Source organism: Astatotilapia calliptera, chromosome 2 (assembly GCF_900246225.1).
Source record: "Astatotilapia calliptera chromosome 2, fAstCal1.2, whole genome shotgun sequence".
Lineage (NCBI taxonomy): Eukaryota > Metazoa > Chordata > Actinopteri > Cichliformes > Cichlidae > Astatotilapia > Astatotilapia calliptera.
The window spans coordinates 22,279,741-22,297,685 of NC_039303.1; the positions used below are offsets into that span (position 1 = coordinate 22,279,741).

The 17,945-nt window shown below is 45.0% G+C and overlaps 1 protein-coding gene across 1 annotated transcript in view; it reads right to left on the reverse strand.

Annotated features, from left to right (window-relative positions):
- Positions 1-983: 983 nt before the first annotated feature.
- The window catches only part of tenm1 (teneurin transmembrane protein 1), a 191,314-nt gene continuing 174,352 nt past the window's right edge, over positions 984-17,945 (reverse strand). Inside the window, exons 27-38 of the mRNA XM_026188289.1 lie at positions 16,782-16,978; positions 15,494-15,807; positions 14,670-14,842; positions 12,899-13,143; positions 11,907-12,200; positions 10,427-10,671; positions 9,722-9,864; positions 7,838-8,049; positions 7,063-7,364; positions 5,413-6,119; positions 4,594-4,736; positions 984-2,589 (exon numbers count right to left, since the gene is read on the reverse strand). Of these exons, the coding sequence (XP_026044074.1) occupies positions 1,834-2,589; positions 4,594-4,736; positions 5,413-6,119; positions 7,063-7,364; positions 7,838-8,049; positions 9,722-9,864; positions 10,427-10,671; positions 11,907-12,200; positions 12,899-13,143; positions 14,670-14,842; positions 15,494-15,807; positions 16,782-16,978 (3,731 nt within the window). The 3' untranslated portion in view covers positions 984-1,833. The remainder of the gene's footprint in view (positions 2,590-4,593; positions 4,737-5,412; positions 6,120-7,062; positions 7,365-7,837; positions 8,050-9,721; positions 9,865-10,426; positions 10,672-11,906; positions 12,201-12,898; positions 13,144-14,669; positions 14,843-15,493; positions 15,808-16,781; positions 16,979-17,945) is intronic.

Consider the following 17,945-nt stretch of genomic DNA (forward strand, 5'->3'; position numbering starts at 1 on the left):
TTCCACAGAGAGAATGCTGACTACTGGTGTGTTTGCATGCGTGTGTGTGGGTCCATCATTCACTCGTCTGATTGGCATTACATGATGAAAAAAAAATGAGAGAGAAAGCGGAGCTGAAAGAGGAGAGCATCCATTCAGCGCAGACAATTCTTCAGTGCAGCGGTCTCCTAGCAACCGGACCCTCCATCTTTTCACCGCGGAGATGAGGTTGGACAGTATCTAACGGAGCATATGGTTTCGAAGGGAAGGTGCATCGCGGCCGATCGGCAGAGTGCTAGTCGGGAATGTATATCACCTGCTCGCAGTCAGAACATATGCATTGTGTGTGTGTGTCTGTCATCCGCGGCACGGGAGAGGAAACACAAACAATTAATGGTGGGCAGATGGTGGAGCGACGGCGGGAGGCGAGTGTGTGTGTGTGTGTGGGGGGGAGGCGATGGGGGAGGCAGACGGACAGGGAGGTGGATTAGCAACATTTAAAGAGAAAAAAAAAAGTTCTTTACTTTCTTTTTTAAACTTTTTTTTGTGGGGAGAGGCTTGGAAGTGGTTCACATGTAGTCTGATTGGCATTTCCTAATGAGAGGAGACAAGCTGGAGAGAACAGCTCAGCCAACTCCAGGTCCTGCCCCTTCTGCACTCACCACCCACTCGCTGAGCCTCAGCTGTCACATTTCTTTTTCCCTTTCCTCTGTGCTTTTCTTTTTTTCTTTCCCTCTTTCTCCCCTCCTCCCCTTTCTTCTTCTTCTTCTGCTCCCTCTCCTCTGACAGACGACGCAGGTTTTCTCGTGCATATCTCGGTTCGAGCCATAATGATGGGTGATAATGACAGCACAGATTTGAAAAGTTACAAACTCCCAGAAACAAGAACAAAGAGAGCACAACAAATGTGTGGCGGGGAGGCGCGGAGACGACGTGAACGAGAGCGAGCGGAGGAGAGGGGCAGAAATAATAAGTAACAACGTCTATGAAATCCCAGCCAGCGATTTTGGTAATTCACACATAATAACTTTAATCAGCTTTGTAACCCAATAAAGTCAGATTTTTCAGCGAGAATATTTACTATAGCCATGTATAATTCTTTGCAAAAATGTAACTGTTTTTCTATTGATTAACAATACTGACACTTATGAACAACAGAACTTCCAGTTGAGCACTTCTTTTTTTCAGTGTGAGAAAGCACTGGCTATATACATTCTTGATTTTTAAGTATACACACTCATACAAACTACTGTTGGAGCACACCAGAGGCGGAAAACCACAAGAGCTTTCCTTCTCTAAAGGGGGGAAGTGTCAGAGTCGACAAGGCCTCTCTTACACAATATGTAAACGATAGTATATCCGAGGTAAACCATGTAGGAACTCAAATGGCAAACCGAAGAGCTCTCGATTCGAGTCACGAAGAGGATTATTCACTGGCAAAATCCTAAAAGTCTTCTTCCCTACAGTGCCGTGATGTTGAGCAGAGTCCAGAAAATGATGAACAGTGTTGAAACAGCGAATGGCAGTCGGTCGGTCGGCGAGTCGGTCGGTCGGCGAGTCGGTTGGGTTGATCAGAGATACAAAAAAGCAAAGCCACAGCCAAACCACACTGCTTGTGCCACTGTTAGAAATTGGAGAAACTGGACGATAATAATAAAATACCATCATTTTGTCACAATTAAAGGCATTTGGAAGTTTTTTGTTTTTTTTCCCCACACATTCGCTCTTCTTCTTCTTCTCTGATGTCGTCTTCTTTTTTTTCCCCCCGATACAGTATAGAAACAGTAGAACAAATCAGAGTAGAGTAGAAACAGGCAGTCTTTGTTGGGGTGGGGGGCCGCTCGTGTGTCTCTGTTACCTGCCCCCCACCTCGCTCAGTGTCATAAAGTGGATGTTGGAGGGGCAGTCAGACAGCTCCGGCTGCTGCTCTATAGGCAGGGAGTAGTAGCCGTCGTAACCCTGAACGCGTCCCCCAGACAGCAGCTGCTGCTTCTCAACCTCGCTCCACGCCCTGCTCCCGGCGTCTCCCGCTTCCACCCTCCTTCTCTCCTTCTCCCAAGCTCCCTCCACTGCTCTCTTCCTCGCCTCCTCCCTCACCCGCGCCCTCTCCTCCTCCTCGCTCCCACCGTACCGCACGCACAGGCACAGAGACCCCTGCTGGAGAGTGATGTCGGCAAAACGCCGAGTCCTGCCGTTCACCGTCGCGCTCATTTGAGACACGCTCACGTTCACGCCGCTCTCCAGGACGCGGCCCCCGACTCCCAGCCCCAGGGCGAGGTCTTCCTCGATCGGCCGCGACTGGAGGAAGTGGTGGGTGTCGCAGCCGTGCACGGTGAAGCTCATCCCAGTGAGGTGGATGGCGCCGTTCAAGATGGCCGCGACTCGGCGGCTGTCCTCGCTGGCCACTCCAATGACCTCCGCGCTCACTCGGCCGTGAGAGACTGCAAAGCGGATGCTGGGGCCGAGGATGGAGGGCCGGGAGCCAAAGGGAGGGGGGTGCGCCGGTCGGTGGCAGGTGGAGCCCACGGGCTCAGAGACCAGAGGTAACCTCTCCAGGGAGATGAAACTCCTCAGCTGGCGCCGCAGCTCGCACTGGATTCCCAAAACCAACTAGAAAAAAACAGACGGACTCATTTATTACAGCGTTCTGCATGACGTACAGAAACACACGATCCACACTAGATATTTAGACACGTAGAAAACATGAAGCACTTTGAGAGGCAAACCTCCACCAAGACACATCACTGTCTGGGCAACTTTTAAAAAAATAGCATCATATTTTATTTGCAGTTTGCGTGGCTGCTTTTAAACCGACTTTAGGAAGTTTGGAAATGCAGTAAAAACAAGTGCAAAGTGCTTTTTATTTTATCTGTTGTGTTGAAAACTACTTTAATATACTTCACATACTTTGGAGTATATTTATTATTATTTCTTATTACATTTTATTGTTCAGTAAATTCCTTTTTAATATTTAGTAATGAAAAAAATTTATTTGATCACACATTTATTAAAAAAATAAAATAAAAAATTTAATAAAGGGTTATGGATTGTTGCTGTAATGTACAGGACAAAATTAACACACTATTCTCAAAAAGTATGACATCATGTTCTGGTCAGAGTGAAAACGTATCGTCATTTTACAGAAATTTACAATTTTAAAGAAATGTGCACTGATGTGTCATCACACAGACAACATGTGACAGACGGTGCTATAGGCAGTAGCTTCATACTGGCTAGCTGCCCGAGCACTAGAGTGCCTTTAACACTACTGATAATGTCTATTAGACATCAGCAAAGAAAGTCAGATAAGGCTACTCGGATTACACAAACATTATGTAGGAGCAGGTCATGGATACTAAAGTACTAATGTAAATAACTGGACATGAATAAGCTGAACTCATAATATAATATAATATAATATAATTCTAAAAAATGTTTTTTACAGATGTAACACATTTTGGTATCAACATGAAAGAAAAGCAGATATGGAACTTAAAAGTGAGATGAGTAATGAATTAAATAATTAATTAACATTATATTTAGAATCTACCCATAATCAATATAATTTCCTTACTGTTGCCAATACAACCAAAGCCAATATTTTAGTCACAGTTTTGAAGATAAGACCTTTTATCAAAGTTTGACCTTATCTGATCTTGAACAAAAGGTCGGTGATATTTAAAATCCCCCCATATCTTTTCTTATATGACGATATGGTGTCAATAAAAACAACAGCAGTAGGAAACATATGTTGAGAATACCCATCACACCATTATTCTTACAGTTTTAAGAATAATAGTTTCTATCTTATAAGGATTTTCTCATTAAGTTGACCTTGAAGTCCTTGGTGGATGTAAGAAAAATTTTAATGTGTTAGAGCTACGTCCTACGTGTCTCTGACAGGAAGACAAAACGCCCATTTACATCAACCAGCTTAAAACCCACCAGTTAACACAACATGCGTGTGTTTGGACTGCAGAAGTAAAGACATGCATGAACAGGAAGAACGTGGCCCAGCTTTAAACCCGCAAGGTTTGAACACACTGCAGGGTGGCTGTGGCCTTACCACGCTGTGCACAACGCTATAAAACAGAGACACTGGGACCCTAAAACGCTCGTGCCAATTTACCTTAACGACAATCAGTCTATGAACTAATTAATAAATCAACTAATCATTTCATTACTCGTACTCATTCTGGAGAATATTCTCATAATAATCAACTCAGTGTTGATTTTCATCCATATAGCCGATTAGGAAGAATCACTAAGGTCATAAAAATGGCAGATAATTAGCAGGTAATTTGAGTTTTCATGCTTCTGCGGAGGACTCTCGGTCTGATCTCACATGAAGACCCAAAGTGTTAAACGAATGAGATAAATGACTAATTATGAAAGTGTTAATCACAAGCACTGACATAGGCTATGTCTCACACAAACACACACATATGTATATATATATATATATGTGTGACATATCTTTATGAAAAATATTGTTTCGCAGTCAGACCCTAGTACATTTGAAAAAATGTTATACATATAGTTTAAATATACAAAGCATTACCACAGGCACACAGTGTTAGATATGAAAGAATCTAGCAGCAGTGTGATGCTCACCTTGCTGGAGTCCCAGTCCTGCATCTTGGTCGGCGCCTTCATCAGTTCGTATGTTTGTTCCATTCTTCCCACCTCAGGCTTTGGGAAACCGGGGACCACGTTATGAAGTTGAAAGCCAAACAGCTGCAGCCAGCTACCGATGTCTGGACAGGAAGAGAGAAAATTGCACAGGAGAAAGTTTAGAATTTAATGTGTATACTGCAAAGCAAACAGACAGTCACGAGGGCAGGGAAAACAACACCTCGTATGGGAAACCACACAATGCATGAGTGCAGCGTGCGGCAGAGACGTGTCTGCTGGTGTGCGCGCGTGTCCCACAAACACACTCCTTGTGTAACAAACAATCCCGCTGCAGGGAAACGTGACAGGCCAAATGAATGTTCTATTAAGCAGAAGGACAGACGCCCCCGCTGACATCCTGTATTCATCTTCTACTCTCCTATCCCATCTCTTTCCCTCGTTTCAGTTTCTATTTTGTCTCTCGGGGAAACAGTATGTTCTTGACAGGCAGAGGGAAGAAAACAGAACCGGCTGTGTTAAAGAACAATGTGATCAGAGGCATGGCTGTCCTTTCTGTTGCCAGTAAATCCTGTCTGTCACAGCTTCACGTCTCTGACACCCAGCACACCTGTGGTTAGCAATGTGGCCCATTCACTCATTCTTTATGGCAGATGTTTCCCCTGTAGGTGCGCGTGTAGGAGTAGGTGTCACTGAGTGATCTATCTTTCTGTATCACTTAGTTTCTGTCAGTCAGTCAGTGATTTGCTTTTGACTTGGCAGCAGTGTGCGTGAGTGTGTCTGCGCATGTGTGACGCTCACCTGTTGTAAACTGCGTCACCTCCTCCACCCTCCCGACCGGGCAGTTGTTTTTGAACGCGTACAGGTTAAAAGGCTTCGGCTCCTTGCTCAGCTCCCCCCACAGTTCGTGATTCGGTGAAGTCCATCGGCCCGCTAGCGTGTCATAGTCCTGCCTTCCCAGGTGGACGAGTCTCGTGAAAGGATCGTACAAGCCTCCGTGGAAGCCGATGACAAGCTGGAAGTCTGGGTTGGTGTCCTGGTAAACCTCTCCGTAGGGAGTGTAGAGAATCTCTTTGACGAGCCGCCCCTTGCTAGAGAAAACTGCCCTCGGGCTCCCCACGCTGTCGCAGGCTACATAGTACTCCTCTCCGCTGCTCAGCTCCATGGCGATAAGGTGACCCTGGAGGTCATAGTACAGCGACGTGATCAGATTGCTGCTGTGGTTGTACAAGTGGCTGACCCTGGTAGGGTGTGACAGATCGGCATAAAAGAACTGCAGCTGCTCGCCCTGGCTGCTCTTGGTGGCCACGCGGCGGCCCAGTCCGTCGTAGCGGTACCACACGGTGCGCTCGGTCACGCGGTTGAAGACGCGGGTCAGCAGGCCGTTGGAATTGTAGTCGAACAGGTCGTTTGCTCGCTGGCGGAGGAAGCCGTCGTCGTCCACGCCGTACTGCAGCTCGCCGAGATGCGTGATGCGGTCCCTCTGGTCGTAGCGCAGCGGCGTGAGCCTGAAAACAAACATCAGACCCTGAGTGATATTTACCGCATGCTGTACACAACTACAACTGTGCATCAGTTTTGTTGACAACTGCTCAAAAAATCATGTTAGTATGCAACAAATGTAACCACAATGTAACCGGGATTCTGGTGCCAAATCTGTGCAAAAGTTTGTCTCAGCCGTTTAATAGTTCACCCGGTCTGTCTGCGCTCAGTCTCATCTGTCACTCAGGTTCTGTTCTGTGGCCTTTCTGCAAACTCATGAGCAAATGTGAAAAACTGGAGGCAGCGGGGAAGCACCAGCAAGATCTCCGTGCATAACAAAGAAGGTGTTAATGACAACAGATATCCCCGATTAGACAGCGTAACAAAGGTGACATAACAAAGGTTACAGTTGATGGGTTGAGAAACAGTTTCCAGTTCCATAACTATCGTTTAATGTAAACAAAAATTGCCTGCAAGTCTCTCATTGACTCGGTTCTCACCTACAGACATCACATCCTCGAACACCTTTCCTTCAGCGTAAAACAAATCAAAACTGTTATGAGTCATTAAACGGTTAAACAACATCACCGTCACTGTCGACTGTGATAGATCTCCACACCGAAGCAGTTAAATGTAAAGTCAGCACTATCATGCATGCCTCTCACACCCACTCATTCCAACTCCTCCTATCAGACCACTGCTAGAATGTCCCTGCAGCCAGAGCCAATACTGTCAATACTGCTATATGACAATTATTTACACGTGTGTGTTTATAAATAAACAATGTCTTATTTTGCTATTTTATTGGTTTCCTCTGAGAGCCGTGCTTAAGATATTTATCCACTGCTTTGCAATGGATAATAAAGATTTCTGAGCTGATCTGAATTATCGATTTATTAATAACAAACAGGCAATTTCTTTTATATTCAATGCTTTCTGTACAGTATATGGGTTTGTGTGCTAACATACCTTGCACTGGTTCCGTGGCTAAGTAGATTAATGTTCCCATTGAGGTCGTAACTATAACGCCACTGAGGCCGCTCGTTGACTGAGGCGCTTTGCAGCTGGCTGTCTGCATCATACTCGTAAGTGTAACGGGTCACATTGCTGTCCACGCCCACTCTGATGTCGCAGGTGGTTGTACGTCCGGACGAGTCGTACTGAATGGTCATCCAGTAGGCGATGGACTTGAGGATTTCATATTGAACCTCCACCACCTGGCCGTAGGAGTTGAATACCTTGGTGTGCTTCATCAGATGGGTGGTGATCACCTAAACACATATTGACTCCATAAGAGTCCATGAAAGTGTCACACCAAACTCATGGGCTAAAAGGTTGCTTGTTTACACATGCAGCACACTCTGGAAACAAAATTGTAACAAATTGGACAAGTTTGATTATTTCACTCTCTTTTGGGTCTGTTTGGATGTTCACAGACACCCATGTGAAATATCTGACTGTTTAGTTACTAGTTACTAGTTACTAGTTGCCTGCCAGTGTTGTCAAGGCTAGATTTGATAGACAAGTAAAACCAGCTGACTGACCGGAAACGAAGTCGACTAAAACGCAGGCCAAAACAATGAGGTGAAAGACGCTGAAAGGCGCCACTGAGCTGAGCTGCAGAGTCAGATTTTATATTCCACAGTCATGTGATTATTTTTTAAAAGCAGAAACAGCTGATTGGTGCAGCTTTAAAACGTCCACATTTCCACTACCGAGTAAGATAACTGGTGTGACTTCCTACCTGGTTGAGGTCGTAGAAGATGACGCTGAACTTGCCAAACTGCTCGACCCGCCCCGACACATCAACATAGCGGTACAGGTCAATGGGCAGAGGGGTCTCATTGATGACGGCCTGCATGCTAGTGACTCGAAAGTTGTTGTAGCTGTAGTCAAATCTGGCGTTGACCAAGCCTTCTTCGCTGAAGCGGAAAATCTGCCGACTTGTCAGGGGACCTACGCAGAGGAACCGGAGCAGATTTACATTAGAACCCCCTTAACAGCGTTTACAGAAATATACAGGGACATGAAGTGTACACACAGCACACATATAGCCCTTACAAGTGGATGTCACACCGCCCGCATAACCCTGCCTAATTAATTCAAATCAAGGCCTAATTCGCCGTCATTAACAGAGACACACACTGCGCAATCCATTCCATCTTAACTATCCCCACACCTCTATGGTATTTCCTGTGGTGACCTTTAATATGGAGAGATAATGAAATCTAAAGACAATAGCCATGATGGGCCAATGTGCTGCTTAATGTCAGAGCATCAACTTTAACAACACCATTCATCACATCTGCTCCGAGCTTCTGCAGCCAGGCCTCTGTTTGGAAAAAAAGGGCCTGCTAATGAAACACCATTACGCTGCTATTTGAGATGACTCTGATTGCAGTTAAAATGACTAAGTGCCTAGCTTTGGAGACTGTAGAGAGCTGGATCAGTGTTACATCTTTCTATTTTTATTTTCTGTGGAATGTTGATTCTAAACCTTCGCTAATGGGAAAATGGCAGAAGTACTGAGAGCGAGGTGGAGGCTTTTCTGCAGCCCTGGGGAACTTGCAGTCTGTTCATCTCGCTCTTCTAGCTGTCATTTCCCCCCAGCTGTCATCGTTCCCCCTTCTCCCTTTCTGTTCCTTTTCCCTTCCCTCGCCCACCACTCTATATCCCCATCTTTCTTTTTCCGGTGCCACACTTTTCCTTGTCTCCTCTCAAGGGACAATTACCACTATCTCTCCTCTCTCCAAGGCTCCGTTTGTTCTGCTGAAATGAGATCAGTTAAAGGAAGGTGAGAGTCTATTCACAGTGAGGGCAAAGCGATAAACACACACACACACAGCTGCGCCGCGCAGATTAGTGACAACTGATGGTGGCGAGCCAATCACAAAGCTATGGGAAGTGAACCGGCAGCAGAGATGAGAGCACTTTCCATGACCCTGGACCGACTATGGAACTTAAGGGGACTGCTCAACTGTATTAACAATGGCTGTATCCTAACATGCTATATCTGCAGCTGCAGCGATGGCGTGCCATCGTCGATAGCGCCGCCTTTTAGAAAACGTCTTGTCTCACTCATTTTCTCCTTCAGCACTGAAAGTATTGTTTAGTTGTATTAAGTTCAGCTATGGTTTTTTGATTTCCTGCCTCCTCTATGAGAGCGAATATGAACCCAGCAAAGTGCTACTTTTAGTGTTCAGGCATGCAACAACAAATGCAGTATGTCCACACCTAGCTCACCGCATATAATTTTGCATTCAAACATTCATTTGTTTGCTTTGATCAGGAAGCCTTTTTGCGGAGGTGGGGAAGAGACGACGTGGGTAAGAGCCCGGGGGGTGGTCTTGAATTTACAGCTGTGGTAGACCACAGTCTATTCCACTTGAACATGCCTTGCCCTACTGAAACTTCTAACTGTGGCTGCATCAGTCACAGATGAAATAGCACGACGTCTGACTCAAAGCCAGACTACTGAATTTGACATCACTCCTCAAATCTGGCACGCCGTGCACAATCACTTATATAGACTTTAAAATTTTGCTCACAGGATTGATTTATGATCCTTTTGCACGTTGTGAATATCTAAAATGTGCTTCTGTTGGCTGCTTTGAGCACATGTACGTACCTGTCTGCCTGTATCGTATGGAGCTTATGAAGCCATTGTGGGTGAGATGAATGGTCTTGACTGTTCCAGAGGCCTCGTCATAAGTGAAGGTCACCAGGGTGGAGTCATAAACCACCTCCGAGAGGCGAGCCGCAGCTGTATACCTGACGGGGGAAAGAAACACATTTTTGAATAGATGATCGATAAGTAAGTTATGTTAAAATAAAAGTACCTTCTTTTTAAAGCACACTGCATTTAATCTTCAATGTAAGTAAACATGCTATGCCACATTAATAATACACGGATCCCTTTGGGTCGCTAAGTTGCACCATCCTTCAACATTTCATCAGAAGCAGACCAGCTGCTGCGGCACTTACAGCCTTTCAAATCTTGAAAATGGGACCATTTATTACAGTATCCTCATCCAGGCAACGAGTATTAAAAATGTTAAATGCCAGAACGCTGCCTGAATCAGTCCTCCGACTTTCATCAAAATCAGATCAGTTTGTCTGACAAAGTGCGACGATAAAAAAAGGTGTGACCTTTAATCGGTCCAATCGGTGTGATTTCGCAAGGATGGATGGATGTGTGGCGTGCATTCAAGTGTCCGCTAGAGTTGGCGTAATTGGGCTTTTAAATTTTAAGATTGCGCTTTAATTATATCACCTTCATCAAGACGATCAGTGTTATGTCTTTGTACGGAGCTAAAACAGCGATGTGCCACACCTGTAGATGACTCTGCGCCCAGTTCCCAAGTACTGAGTCCTCATCAGGCGCCCGTCCAGGGTGTAGTCCTGGATGAAGGAGGCTTGGCTGTCGGGCGGGGCGTATATGTTCCTGTAGTAGCCGATGGACAGCAGCGACTGCAGGGTGTGCTTCACCATGCTGGGCATGGTCACCGCGACCAGACGATCCGTTTGGTCGTATTCAAAGACGTAGCGCCGCTGGCTGTGCAGGAGCAGCATGATGGACTGTAAGAACACACAGAGATATTCACAGACAGTTCGAACACACTGCATCTCTGTGGTTTCACGGCTTTCTCGTTTTCTGTCTTTTGCACTCTCTCTTTTTAAATTCCAATGTCACTGGGTTAAAACTTTCTCCTCAATAAATAAAAAAAATCGGCTCTTCAAAAGCAACCTTGGTTTTAGTTTGAGACCGCTTCAGTTATTCACTGAAAGCTATTTAATTATCAGACGTACGTGTCGAAAAAACAAAACGAGAAAAAAGAAAAACCATAATTGGTTTTCAGACAGCAGCGTTTTTGTTTACCGCTGCTCCCCCCCCCCCCTTAAAAATCTGCGTAGCTATTCACACAGTTTCAGCTGCACTAAAACAATGTTCTCTTTAATGTCTTTATTCAACTGTAAGGTATGATATTAATGTGTTAATAATACATGAAGGTGGTATTAATTTCTAGATGGTTCTGTAATATAAGCTCATTTTCACTCTAATTTTGTCTTAGACCAAAATCCTTGACACTAAATATATTTCAGACTGAATATCATGTCATTAAATATTTCAATTAATTTCAAGAGCGGAAATTATACCTTCTGGTAGCTCTCAGCTTAGTCACACACACTGTTTGAGTTTCTTTGACTAGAAAAATTCCTTATAGCGAATATAACTTCTAAACATCTGCCAGAAGACGACGAGTGTTTACTGCAAAGACTTCACTGCTGTTTTCTTTTGAGAAAATCTATTTGCCGAACCTTGAAACATGCTGGAGTTATGCAATCGATCAGAAAGAACACACCGTCTGCCTTTACATCTCTCAACTGTGCGCGCTGTTGCAGTCGTGAAGACACAAGGCCAAGTTTAAAAGGTCTGCCCAACCATTAAACTTATGGCAGATCTAATATTCGCTCTGCAAACTGATGTTCATAGCCTAAATGGAAAGCCCCTCAAACTGAGGGAAACACATTAAAAAGATACTTGGTAATATAGCACCTGTTACTGATTTTAATATGCTTTCACTTCTTTACTTTCGTTTCCCACAACTGAGACGCTTTTTTTTGGTTTGCCTTTAATCTCAGCGCTGGTTTCGGAGAGCTGCACCAAGAAGGAAACGTAAGTGGAGAAGATGTGTTAGATTTCTGCAAGCAGCAAAGGCAAGAAGAAAACGGCGACAGGAGCCCTGAAAACAAATCTCAGCAGGACCTCATCACAAGCTGTCTGTCACGTTAGCTTCAAACTTTCTACTCACTCTGTCTGCGTACGTGTAGCTCCAGATCTTGCCGTTGACCCAGGCTCTGGACGTCACCCTGTCGCTCTCGTACTCCAGCTGCTCGGACCATTCTCCGCGGTGGATGGCTGAAAGCAGTCCTCCACCTGAATAACTGATGTTTACTTCAGTGTATTTGCTGCTGGGTGACCACACGACAGGCCGGCCCAGCTGGTCATACTGAATGTGGAGGGTGAACTTCCTGTGGTCATCGTATATCTTCCCAACTCTGGTGCTTTGATCAAAGTCTATGGACAGCAGGTTCCTGTTATGTGCCTGGAAAGCAAAGCAGTAAAATGTCAGCTAGTGACAAGAACACAAACAGAAGCTTTTTTTTAACAGCATTAAAATCATCATAAATGGTGATTGAAGCCGCAGACATGCAAATATATGAATGAAGTGGCATGTCTGAGAGCAGCAAAGATTTCATTAGTCCAGATGAATTAATTGTGACATTTCCAGCAAACCCTGGTCTGCATTTATAAACAATAAGCTGCCTGGCGAACAAGTGAGAGAACTGTTTCCCGGGGAATGCTAATTAATTGCTGCACGTAACATAAATGCCCTTTTCTCAGGAAATCTCCTGTTTGTGCTTTCATCACCACTGCAGAGGTGTTGCAGCCTGTGCGTGTGGAAAGTACAGCTAACAGGTTACGAGTCATTTGACCTATTATCACCTCCGCTGACATCATCAATCGCTCAAAATCTACCGGATTGCACAACTCTTAGCACTTAAAAGTGACACTTTTTGTCCCCCTGGTTAATGTCAAATTGCACAGCTTAACCCTGCGTACTCCTAAAATGTTGCCGGGCTGCTTATTTGATCCATTCATATGGGATTCTGGGATATTCGGCTAGTTGCGTGCATCCTCTTGTTAATTCCCAATGCCTTTGTGCAGCACTGATGCCGCAGGATTGTGTTTTATATATTATCACAGTTGGCGTAATAACAGGCTGATGATTTAGTGTTTTACCCTGAGCCTGCGTTCGTAAGTGCTGTAGTTAGTCTTGCTCTGCTCCTTCCTCTGCCTCCACTCTATCAGGCTCGGGGCGTGGTCTCCAGGCAAGCTGATGTTGCAGCGGCTGGCCGTGGGACTGACTCCACCCCCGACGCCCCCCGGGAGGAGGGGCTCGGTGCTTAGCGACAGCTCCATCCCGCTGGCCAGCGTCACCAGAAATGACCCGTCGGCGCTGACTCTGTACGAGCTCTGAGAGTGATCTGGAGTGGGAAAGTGCAAGCGTAAGTGTGAATTGTGGGGATGTGGAAGGGGGGGGGGGGGGGTGTCGAGGGTCGACCGTTTGTCGTGGGTGGGTCAGACACACACACAAAAAAACCACAAGTGCACAGAGATGCAAATATGCAACAACAGATGAGAAAAAAGAAGTGTGAAGAAAACATCAGTCATTGTGTGTCAAAAAGAAGAAAAAAAATCAGCCTTGAGAGGAAATCTGTGAGAAGCGGGCTGCATGAATGCGATGTCTGGCTCTTTGTGTGTGCGTTTTATTTGAATTAATTGCTTCAATCACTGTGCTGAGTGTTTTTTTTAAAGCTCTCTGCAACATTAGCATTGTACTGCATCAGCTATTACATCTTTAGAAAGGAGGAACGCAGGAGACAGATAATGAGAGAGTGAGAGAGAGAGGGGGGGCAATGAAAGGAGAAAGAGAGGACAGAGAGAGAAAGAAGGAGAGGAAGGTGGGGTATAGCAGCTTTTCACACATTGCAAAGCATTCTGAGAAACTGCTCTTTCATTTCTGCCCTGCTCAGAGTCAGGCTTCCACACACTTTCACACATGCCAAGATGGCTTTGTCTCATGTTTAAAACACAATTAATACAAAAATTTAGAAAAAGAGGGGTGAAAATAACCATAAAACTATATTTTAACCATAAAACTTAACGCGGCTAATAAACCGAATAGTAACTTCTATTCCCTCCGCCGCCGTAAAAAAACCTATTCTGTACATATGGTTATTGTTGCCTCAGAGGCAGGCGAGGACACGGTGAAATTGTGGGCGGCGGAGAAAGAGGTGGTGCTCGAAAAATAGTGGGTCATTTCAACTTTTTTCCCTGGCAGCTCTGTCACACTGTAGCGTGGCGTACATGCATGTGTTTGTGCGCGCGTGTGTGACTGAGCGCGTGCGAGTTGGCGCAGATTTTCCCTCCCTGCAGTCCTGTCAGTGTGACAACTGCAAGAAAGCAATTAAAGGGATGACATGAGAAGAAACTGCTCCCATGAGTGGCTTCTTCACTCCACTCTCATTTTCTCCTCTTCTCATCTCTGCCCTCTTTTCCATTTTTTTTCTGCTTTGCCCCAGCAGTTGTTAAGGCATTTCACGAGTCAGTCAAATGTAGCATGTTTTGTGTAAATAAACAGCATTTTTTCTCCCCCCCGCTGCCCATTCGTCCGGTTATGTAAAGAGGTCGCATCAGATCTGTATGTGAAACTATTTATAAAAGCGGATAAATGCTTACTTAAAGCTGTGAATCTCCAGCGATGAAGAATGAGAGAAACGCAGGTCAGAGTTTCTGACTTAAACCAGAATAACAGCCACGTTTGCCGGCATAAATGTTTAAACATCGCTGTAACCTTACGCCCTGCCCTCTACATAGTATGTGGTGTATGGTTTAGTGCCTCTTCACATGACTCATAAATAGCCTTGTGGCTAGTTGCTGGTTATAGAAGCTGAGGGTAGATGCAAGAAATTTAAAAGGCAAAAGCGCAGAACTCATTGTGATGCTGCACCTTGTCTGAACATGTAAATGGTGTCGCTGGCAGACAAGTTTGTGCTGGTGACAAAGTTCTCACGGTTGGACGCTTCAACCTCCACCCGAGACCAGCGCTCCAGGTTGCCATGGAAACCGCTCACCTCCGCCGTCGGTAAGGTGATGTTGGTCACTCGACCCTCGCTGTTGTACCTTGGAGAATAAACACAAAGGCAATAAGCAAACAAATACACACAGACGCGCGCACACACACGCACAAACACGCGCAGAAATCCATCGCTCGCAGGCAAATGACCACAACCAAGCCCGCAAAAAGCACGCAGGCACACATATGCATGCTCCCGTGCGCTAGCATGAGCTCGCAGTGAGTGTCAACTATGATTTATATGTGTAATTATCCAGCTGTGGAATCTGAGACAGAGACCGACTAGGCAGTGGTGAATAATTCAGACAGATGTGTTTTTCTGCCTGTACTATATGTGCAATACTAAACACGCATGTGTTCAAAGAGTTGCAGCAGACGTCCTTCAGCTAATCAGTCACTTTAAGCAAAGACTAAAAAGAAGAAAGAAAAAAACAGTCACACCGCCCAATCCCACCCCAGGCCTTCTCCAGCTTTGTTGATGCAGAAGTGACCACCAGATGGCACTCATATTTCATACCCCTAACGTAAACCTTGTCATATGAATACACATTCATGCAATGCAGTGTTAGCTCAAACATTCAGAGTCAAGCAACAAAGCGAGAACAGGAAGGAAGGAAGGAGAAGAGAGAAAGAGCGGGGACAGACAGAAAGAAGATCGCAATAAGCAGATAAGCTTTATAAATAAACCACAAACTCACTCATACACAGTGGTCCAACTGTTCTCATCACTTTTGGTTGCTAGGAGACCTGTGTTGCCATGGTAAGTGATGTGGGCGATGTCGTGGCCTTGGGCGGACACCTTCCTCAGCGTGCCACTGTTGCTAAGGGACAGCCAGTACACCTGTCCGCCAGGTAGAGCCAGCCAGAGAGGCACTCCGTGAGCATCCCTCCTCACCTGGAGGCTGCGGCCGTCGCGGCTCATCACACCCGACAACTGGCCGTCTGTGCCGTAAGAGAAGTTGTACAGGTAGTGACCTGTGATCAGGTGTTTGGTGTACAGGTGGGAACCATTCTATCAGAGGGAGAGAGAGACACTGTTGAGGATTCAGCTTCTGCAAATGACAAAACCTGTAAATTTAGAAACTATTAGGTACTCTGTACTCTCAGACTAGTGATTTGCTAATTTTGTTGCATCAATAAAACAAAATGATTCCAAAAACAATGAAGTATATATAAACAGAAAGGTACACACACATTAACCATAACTACTGTAAATTATGGGGTTTATTTCTTTAAATTATATATTTAAAGATGAAGAAACATGTTCATTTTAGAGCTTAGAATATGTAATATGTAACTGTTGTCTGTATGAAATTTTAAAATAATTTTTTGAAATAAGAGTTTCATTTTCTCAGGCAGAATGAACCGTTTTGTTTATTAAATGATCAGAAATAACAGGAAAGGCCAGATTTCTGCAACATAAGGCAATAGGCTCACTATCTTGTGTGCATCTATCATGCTTACTGTCGTGCTTAGTCACCCACAAAAGCCCACTCTGAGCCAGTAAACACCCTGATTGGATTAGGCTAACCTAGCTGACATTATTTGATCATTCAATCATTCAAAGCTATTAGAACGAGACTTGGAAGTGAGGAATATTATTTTTGTGAAATGCAATCCAAAATCATCCCAAGTTATTAAAGTTTAGCCAGTTTACCGCATTTATTCTTTATTTTTCTCTAAATGGGTCATATTAGAAAGCTAATGCTAGCTTTGTTAGCTGGTTCAGTTATCTACCTTCCTAACAGGCCCAACTAGCAGTTACTGTGTGTCAATAATTAATAACTAATTATCTCAGACTAATTTGTGTGTACAAATGAGCTTGCGTGGCTTAATCCGTTTTAATTTAGCAATGTGCAAATCCAAGTAAACACTTGAGTTAGTCAGTCTGTTAAATTTGCTAATAAATTATGAATTAAAAAGACAATTCGCTGGTATCCAAATATTTTACATGCAAATACACACATTAGGCATTGTGATAAGAACCTGGCTAAAGAGATAGAGCTCCTGGTCCAGAGGTGAGCTGATTTCCACCAGTCCGGCTGGGCTGGGCTGGGGCTGGTTGGGGCTTACAGCTCTGATCCGGATATTGCCCAGATCAGCAATATACAGGGTGCCATTGGGAGCCACTGCCAGAGAGGACGGGGCTTTGAGACGAGCATCACGGGCGTAGCCTCCGTCTCCTGATAGGAAAAACGGGAACTTGTCATTTCGGTAAGGACAGGAAAAGCTCTTTATCAACAAAATAGCATAATTCAAAGCAGCATCAGTTCTAACCACACTGAGAAATACAATTCGTTCTCCAGCGAAAGCGAGAAGTCACAACCAGTCCACACGCAGGTTGGCAAAATACGAGGATCCCATGGTGCCGCTTAAACGGTTATCAGTTTGGCTCAGGACGTGGACCTATTGGGATATGGTAACTTCCCAGTGGAGTGGATATGACCACCTTGATAGTGACCTCGGTCTTATCATGTCTTTGGTTGCACAGCAGGATAACAGCTGGGTGAAGCCCTTTAGATGCTGTCAGCAGTAGGCCCGGGGCCTCTGATGGGTCTGTGCAGACAGCAGGGTGGCAGTTTATCTCGCGACAGCATGCGCATTATGTGTGTATGCTTTTGTGGGCGACCGCGCACGGGCTCGCATCCGTTAGTATCGGCGGGTGTGCGCTCGCATACGTGTCCGCGTTCAAAGACACTGTGTGAGTGTTTACGGCGAAGGGATGGAAACGGAAAGCCTCTGAAGAGAGTAATCATCTGTTAACAGCGAGACATGATTGAAAATATGCAAAGTACAACTCAAGGAATAGGGATGGTTACAGCCCATTGGCTTGTGGCATGGGAGAGACACTTCCCTCCATTTTGAATAGAAAAGAGACTGATTTTTATGAGCAGAATTAAATGATAAAATCACATCCGCTGACACTTACAATGAAAGCACGGCCTAACTGTCAAAAGAACATCTGCTTATTTGTTGGGTCCTTTTCCTCTTCCTTTTATTGCATTTCAGGTGCCCAACCATGATACAGCAACCAGTTAAAACATTCGGCGTGTGGAAGTGAGCATTTTCTTTCACCAGCTGTAATTTGAATGGATTTGAAAGGTTTCTCCTGAGCTGGTTGCTACTGAATTTAGCTGGAGGTCTCCACAA